Source organism: Trematomus bernacchii, unplaced genomic scaffold (assembly GCF_902827165.1).
Source record: "Trematomus bernacchii unplaced genomic scaffold, fTreBer1.1, whole genome shotgun sequence".
NCBI classification, from domain to species: Eukaryota; Metazoa; Chordata; class Actinopteri; order Perciformes; family Nototheniidae; genus Trematomus; species Trematomus bernacchii.
This window is the reverse complement of record NW_022987950.1, coordinates 3808028-3816423: the sequence shown is the minus strand read 5'-3', so window position 1 is coordinate 3816423 and position 8396 is coordinate 3808028. Positions and strand designations below refer to the sequence as shown.

Sequence of the window (8396 nt, the reverse complement as noted above, 5' to 3'; positions counted from 1 at the left end):
GGAATGAAAGGTATCCATGGTTTTTCAAAAAAAATTAAAAATGTGGATATGAGATTTGCAAAGAGGCAAAAATTATATTGATCTCCCTGCCGCTCGCAAAAAAATCCACCGGAGTGCACCTTTCACAAGAATGGATTCAGGGAAATGTCAGCAGTGATCAACAGAATAACCTGCGGAAAAAGATTTATAAGCACCATAAGAGCCAGGCACACGAAAAAGCGATCGAGATTTCGGAGATGAGAAAAAAGACGTCCTACCAAACAAGGTAGGCCTATTGGCAATCAATGTTGATCTAATGCAGGAAACATATACATATTTCAGGTCTGCCTATATGATTGCCAAAAAAATAAATAAATAGGGCTCCCCCGAAAGCAAATGGGTAATTCGAACACTGTTTGCATATTTTACCGGACTATGACCGTTACCGGCTAACAGAAACTCTGAACACCAGATATTTCAGACTGTCTGCAATCACATTAAACAAAACTGGAGCAAGTCTAAATAAAAGCACACATTTTCATTTAAGTAAAGGGGAACAAAATGCGTTGAATTACCTATCAGAGTAGTGACAGGTGCTTCTTCTCGTCTTTGCTTGGCGCCGAGTGACTCGTAGCAGTTACTTGCCGTTCAAAATCTTTTGCGATCCCACAATGCAGCGCAGTTCACGTAATTTGTTGTGTTATCACAGAGGATGGTCTGAATACAGTATTTTACTATGAAATAATACAGTAACATGTTGTGAAATCCTGGTAATAATTTATCCTGTACATTCACAGTAATTAACTGTACCTGCATTGATATCACTGTGAAATTCAAAATTACAGTATTATATTGTGAAGATTACAGGTAAAGACTGTAAAGTGGTAAAACAGTAATTTATTGTAAAATATTACAGCTAAATATTGTGAAATCATGGTAATATTTTACAGTGTACTGTTTAACAAATATATTTCAAATTTCTGAAAGGTTTTTCTATTAATTGACATTTCACTAAGACAGAGTGGACATGTTAAGCTTGACAATATCCAACTACACACATAATATGATTAAAATTATGAAATATAAGTTTAAATACTTACTCTGCAACTATAACCAATGTCTCAGCCTCCATTGAGGAAAGACAAAATGGTGGTAGTAATGTCACTGAAAACATCAGATGTTTTTATATCGGGGCAGTTACCCCATAATGGTGGACAGCAATGTCAAGGACACATGAAAAATGTTCAATATTATTATGAAAATAGAATATACATGATCAAAATGACTCGTTTTATCAAATAACTCGTTGTGGACAATAAAACCATATCATTATTTTAAAAATGTAGTATAATTTAACCACTTATTACACACACTGTAGTTAGCAGAGCAGTGTGTGGGACATGCCAAAATCACGTACATCCAATGAAAAAATACGGTATAAAATGAAGGAAACACATTTCAAGAGACTTATCATTGTACTGATATGTGTGTAAATGTTTGGCCATTTATAATAAGACCTCAGAGTTTCATTATTCTGCTACATTTTCATGATGACTGAGTGATTCTGATGGGGACACCAAAGTTACTTTATAGTGATATTGACTCTGCTACTTCCTAATTTATAACTAGTAGGATTATACCAGATGTGGTTTAAAGATAGCTATTAGGTTAGCTAACACCCTGTGGTAGTTTTACACTGTTATATACTGTGGTACGTTTTTAATAGGATTGAGTCAGAGCAGGGGTGTTCAATCATGTTCGTGAAGGACAAAGAGTGTGAGCGAGTGAGAGGTCAGAACTGGAACTTTACATAGTGTTAGAGGTATATATTGTTTTTATATAATATGTAATAGTTAAACATTTATTTTATTGCTGTTATTGTTTATTGTCATTTTTAATGTATATGTATTTATGTCATGATTTTGTGTTTCATGTTTTATTTTGAAATGCCTTTTCTCCTTGTGTCCTGTTTTACTTCCTTTGTTTTCCCGCCTTTTCCCGCTCGCGTGATTGTGTTCACCAGAGGCTTGTACTACGAAGCCGGATTTTCGCTTAGTGAGCTAATTTCAGGGAAACTCTGGGTTTCCGGTCCTACGACGCTGGTTCACTTCTTACCGGGGTAGATCTCCACGGTAACTTATGCTGAACGGCTAACCTGCTCCGGAGCAGGTTTGGTTCCAGGATAAGAGATCAGTTTATAAAAGCTCCGCCTATCGACCAATGAAATCTCTGTGAAAATGACATCGCCATTTGTCGATGACACTGTGGAGCTCGGAGCGAGAATTTTGAGAGGCGCTCTCAGGCGGGAGGGGATCTTTAGGGACAGACAAAACCCTTTGGCTTTCTCTGAAGAGTATTTGTATGAAAGATACAGGTTCTCGTCAGAAGGGCTGACTTATCTGTGTCAGCTCCTCGAGCCATATATTGCTAATGCCACACGTCGGAGTTGTGCACTTACAGTGCCGCAGACTGTATGTATTGCTTTGCGCTACTTTACAACCGGCAGTTTTCTCTATGCTGTGGGTGATGCAGAGAACCTAAGCAAGAATACAGTCTGCAGTGCTATTCATAAGGTCGCACATGCTCTGACAGGGCTCGCAGAGTCCTTTGTTGTATTTCCCAACCCAGTCTCACATCTAAACGTGTAATAACTACGTTGGTCCACAACTTGGGACGTAGTATTTCTACAAAAACGCCTCTGAAATTGTAGGATCCCTACGTTTTTTTTCACCATTCATTTCCAATGGCTGGCGTCTATGTCACGTGATCTTCAACTTTCTCTCCGCAGAAATAAAAAAACATGGCCGACCTTCGTTTTATTCTCGGTAGAAAATGCCTATTTTAAGGTTAGTTTGGCCATTAAAATGCGTTTTGATGTCATTTGATGCGAGAAATATGAGTTGTTATTTCAGATTATGTGTGCAGTGGATGTACATGATCTTTAGTTTGCTAGTTATTACGAAGAATACTTCAGGAAATTGTGTAAATACAACGTTTTCATTGTTACCAAGGTGGTTGCTAGGGACGCTGCTATCGATATTATGTCTGTTATGTTGTGTAACTGTTTAATGGTGTTATCTTTAACCCCCTTCCCCTTCAATTTATAGTGTTGGTGTTACGGTTTTGTATTTATGTTTTCATTTTCCACCTTTGTTTTGAAATGTTTTCCTCCTTGTGTCTTCTCTGTTCCTTCTTCCTGTGTTTGCCTTCCTGTCGTTAGTTTCCCTGGGCTGCGTTTCACTTCTCTTATTTTTCATTTCCTCGCTCCTCGGTCTCGGTCTCACCGGAAGTTGATTTGTCTGTGCCATCTTGAGTAGCGTCCCATGGCTCTTATTTCTGCCGGAGGACCGAGGATCGAGGAGCGAGGAGCGATAATGGAGGAGCGATAACCGAGGAACCACCAGACCATCCTCCGGTGAAATCCTCAGATACTCTCCCCGCCCCCTTACTGTGTATCGCTCACTGATTGGACGATGCAGCGCATGCACTGATCTGATGCTTCTTGACATGAGAGCAGAGTTTCCCAGCGGAGTGAAGAAAACACATGAAACTCACGGGACTCACTCCTCAGTTTATACTGTGTTTTGTTTCAATTAATGCATAATTCAGTTACAAATATGTGATATATATGAACAACAAAGTGGTCAAAAATTATTTTATTCATTTATTGGAAACATTTTCATGATCGCTTTTTCGTTTTACATTTTCATTTATTGTCATTTCCATTCAGTCAGTCATTAAGTGCTATTTAACATGTTCATTTGCTACATATCCACACAAACAAAGTGTGCAATCCATGCAATGAATGTTAATCTAACTGGGTTTTGATAGATAACATATCTCTTTTCTTCTCTGAATTATTATTTTATTTCTATTGTGCACTCTAATCAACTATTGTTCGTTTATACATTTTAAGAATGGCGTTTATCTTTTTTGAGAATGAGTTCTTATTTTATTTAATGTATTTGGGTCTACAACAGATGATACACATGTTTGTGTCAGTAAATGTGTACTAACAGAGGCGGGGGTGTTTGTGAAAATAACGGGGACAGAGCTGCTGTCAGACGAACAGCTGTGCGGCGTCATCACAAACGGACGTCGCTTCACGTGACGCTCCGGAGGAAAGGACGTCCCATTGCTCTTAAAACTCATTTCCCTGCTTCTCGTGGTTTCCTTGCGTCTCTCCATGCTTCCCTGGTGGGAGGGACTAAACGCAGGGAAACGACGCAAGTGAGGGACGCAAGGATTCCATTTAATCGACCTGAGAAGGACCCCTGGTGTGTCTGATTGTCTGATTGTGTTCACCTGTTGCCCTTGTGTTTCTGCCTCCCTTACCCCAGCTGTGTCTTGTCTTGTGATTACCCCTCTCTGTATTTAGTCTTGTCTTCCCCTGTGTGCCTTGTCGGTTCATTGTTGGTTTTTCCTGTCTCCCTCCATGTTGGTCACGATTATTCCTAGTGCTACCCATGTTATCCATGCCATGCTTTTTTTCTCATCAGCTTTGTAAATAAAGCTCATTTTTTGTTTCTAGACTTGTTACCTCTTTTTGTTCTGCATTTGGGTCCTACCGTTTCCACGCTACCTAACAGAATGAACCGACCAGAAATGGACCCAGCAGACAGCTTGTACGAGGTGACGTACAATTTAACATGCTTGAGGAATGACTTTCGATATGCCTCCAGTAGTGAAGAGAGGCAGTCTATCATTTCTACGGCACGCCAAGAAGTAACCTCAAGGCCCTGGTTAAGGGAGTTACTACCCGAGTGGATTGAGGACTTTTTTGGTAGCGTTGAGGTCAAACCTGTTTCCCGGCCTGCTAGCCCCAGGCATGCTAGCCCCCTGCCTCCCAATTCCCAACCTGACACCATACGTCTCGGTGTGTTCCGTCTGGAGTCAACCCCTGCTTCTTCCCCATTTCCTGCTCCTGTCCAGGAGCCGTTCTCGGGTACTCGTCTGGCTTTTGGAGGTCCAAGGAGTCTCCAAAAGGCTCATAAGAGAAGGAGTCGCAAGTCCAGGCTAGCAGCCCGAGCTCCAGAAGCCATGCTTTGGGCTCCAGTACAGGCCCCAGCAGCCATGGTTCCGTGTTCCGGTTCCGTGCCCAGCAGCCATGGTGCCTGCTCTAGTACCGGCCCACACAGCCATGGTTCCGGCTCCAGAACCGGCCCATACAGCCATGGTTCCGGCCTTTGTTCCGGTCCCAGCAGCCATGGTCCCGACTCCAGTTTCGGCTCCAGTACTGGCTCCCCGGCAGACGCCAGCCCCCCGGGTTTTGTCATTGGTTCGGCCCACTCCAGCCCCTCGTGTCCTGTCGGTGGTCCGGCCGACTCCAGCACCTCGTGTCCTGTTGGCTCTACGGCCGACGCCTACCCTATGTCCTGTGCCGTTGGAGGTCCCGCCGACTACTCTTCTGCCGGGGGTCTTGCCAACCCTATGTCCTGTCCTGTTGGGGGTCCCGCCGACTACTCTTCTGCCGGGGGTCCTGCCAATCCTATGTCCTGTGCCGTTGGAGGTCCCGCCGACTACTCTTCTGCCGGGGGTCTTGCCAATCCTATGTCCTGTCCCGTTGGGGGTCCCGCTGACTACTCTTCTGCCGGGGGTCCTGCCAACCCCATGTCCTGTCCCGTTGGGGGTCCCGCCGACTACTGCTCCGCCAGATTTCCTGCCAACACCAGATCCTGTCCTGTTGGGGGTCCCGCCAACACCTGCTCCTCCGGGTTTCCTGCCAACACCAGATCCTGTCTTGTTGGGGGTCCCGCCGACACCTGTTCCACCGGGGGTCCTGCCAACTCTGTGTCCTGTCCTGTTGGAGGTCCCGCCGACACCTGTTCCACCGGGGGTCCTGCCAACTCTGTGTCCTGTCCTGTTGGAGGTCCCGCCGACACCTGTTCCACCGGGGGTCCTGCCAACTCTGTGTCCTGTTCCGTTGGGGGTCCAGTCGACACCGGCCCTTGCTCCGTCCGGGGTCCCGTTGACACCGGTCCATGTCATGTCCAGGATCCCGTCTACGCCTGTTCCGTCGGCTCCGGTTCCTGTCCGGCCGACAACAGGTCCTGCCCGGCCTCCGGAGCTGTCCCGTCAGCGCCTTCCTGCCCGTCCTCCGGAGTTGTCCCGTCAGCACCTTCCTGCCCGGCCTCCGGAGCTGTCCCGTCAGCGCCTTCCTGCCCGTCCTCCGGAGCTGTCCCGTCATGGCCCTCCTGCCCGTCCTCCGGAGTTGTCCCGTCAGCACCTTCCTGCCCGGCCTCCGGAGCTGTCCCCTCAGCGCCTTCCTGCCCGTCCTCCGGAGCTGTCCCGTTGCTGCCTTCTTGTTCGCCCTCGAGCCCGGCCCCCTGAGTGCCGCGGTCTTCGCCCTCGAGCCCGGCCTCCTGAGTTCCCCAGCCGCGGTCTTCGCCCTCGAGCCCGGCCCCCTGACTCTTCTAGTCGCTGCCTTCGCCCTCGAGCCCGGCCCCTTGAGTTCCCCAGCCGTGGTCTTCGCCCTCGAGCCCGGCCTCCTGACTCTTCCAGCCGCTGCCTTCGCTCTCATGCCCGGGCCCCTGAGTTCGCCCGCTGTGGCCTTCGCCCCTTTTTGGACTCTGCCTTGCCCCCAGGCCGTCCGCCCGGGACCCCTTCCGGGCCCGTCCTCCGGACCCCCTCCACCCACCCTTTTGGCCCTGGTTGTGCGTCCCTCCTCCGGGCCCCCTCCGCCCACCCTTCTAGAGGTTTTGGACTTTTATTGTGGAAGTAGGCTATTGTTAACCCCAAATGCTTTTGCAGGCCACATGTGACGGTATGTGTGAGGGTATGGCAACTGTTCATTCTTATTGTTTTGTGCTTCTTATGACGCATTTCCACTACAGCGCGGAGCTCGCTTTAAGCGTGCCGTGTCGTGCCGTGCCCGTTTTTGGTTGCGCTTCCACTAGGCCTAGTTACGGCCCGGCCCGGCCCGGGGCCGTAACTAGGCCTCTTTTCTGGCCCGACAAAATTGTGGTTCTATCGGGGCCAACAAACAGGGCTGAGTCGGGCTGAGTATGCTAAACTAGAGAGAGGATAGCTGGCAAGGGGGCTACAACTACAACAAGATGGACATATTTGACCGTGATTTAATTGTAATACACGTTTCAAAATGATGCCGAAGTAACAACATACTGATACCGGTTAGTAAAAACCATGAATTAATGCTTTGTCAAGTCTGCAGACAGACGGCAGGCGAAAAACCTTTTAAAATGCGTGTTTTTCTAGATGGAGATTGGCTAAGCTAACGCAGTATATGCTCCGACCGTCCACACTCACAACAACGGCCTATACAAACATAAATAAAGCAGCGACTGTATTCACCATGACACAGGCAGTCTGTGGTGTGTACTTGTTTAACTTTTGTCGAGTTTCTGAACATATATAAGGAGCTGTGAGCTCTGAGTGCTAACAGCTAACGGCTGTGTTGTTTTTCTGGAGTTCTCATTGAAGATGACGTCACGGCTCCGCCTACACTGCGTTACTATAGTAACTACCCCAGTTCCTAAACTGTAATGGAAGCGCAGCATGAAGTGAGTCGGCCCTGTTAAGGCCCAACGCGGCCAAGCCGTACCGAGCCGTACCGAGCCGTACCGAGCGTGGCCGAGGCCGACCGTGTAGTGGAAATGCGCCATTAAACTGCCTTTTGTGGTACTTATTATGGAAATGTTCCTTTATCTTCAGGGCTCTTCAGTGGAGTGCTGCTCGGGGACAGGGGTTATGCCTGCCAGCCTTTCTTGATGACCCCATATCCTGACCCTGATGAAGGGCCACAAACCAGTTTTAATGTGGCCCATGCCAAAACCAGGGTCAGGATTGAAATTACTTTTGGGATACTGAAGGCCCGATTCACCTGCCTGCGGGGGCTCAGAGTGGCCCCTGAAAGAGCTTGCCGCTTCATAACGGCATGTGTTGTGCTGCATAACATTGCCACAATGAGGAAGAAGAGGGCCCCTCCTGCAAACCCCCAACCTCCTGATGTGGTAGACCCCATCACCCTGGACTACCCTACTGACAGGGCTGTCAGAGAAGCTATCGCTTTATTATTTGCTTTAAAAAAAAAGAACACACAGAGAGAGAGAGGCCTTGGATGATTTTTGTTTTATTTATTCACCCATTCCTGAAGGAAAAAGAGAAAAAAACATAATTTTGGTTTACTTTTTCTGTAAAGAAAAAAGGGATTTCTCTTTTAGGTATCCTAAAAGATTTAAAGGTCACCTATGATGCACCTTTCATTTGACTTGAAAATAAATTACTGAATGTTACAAAATGAACTGTCTTTCTCTCTCCAATTTTTCCAACTCCAGCTTGTTTTTTTTTTTATTAAAAGCTTTCGGTGCTCTATTTGTAGGCCCTTTAATTTGATGTCCTGTACTAGGGTCCTTTTGTAAAGGGCCCTCACATTGTCTGCTTCAGCCTGAAACACATGA

The 8396-nt window shown here is 46.9% G+C and overlaps 1 protein-coding gene across 1 annotated transcript; it reads left to right on the top strand.

The window, feature by feature from the left end:
* The first annotated feature begins 2216 nt into the window (after positions 1-2216).
* LOC117470837 (putative nuclease HARBI1) lies at positions 2217-8168 on the top strand. The gene is made up of 3 exons (XM_034115720.1): positions 2217-2538; positions 7651-7997; positions 8160-8168. The coding sequence occupies exons 1-3, from the start codon at positions 2217-2219 to the stop codon at positions 8166-8168; spliced, it is 678 nt and encodes a 225-aa protein (XP_033971611.1).
* Positions 8169-8396: the final 228 nt, after the last annotated feature.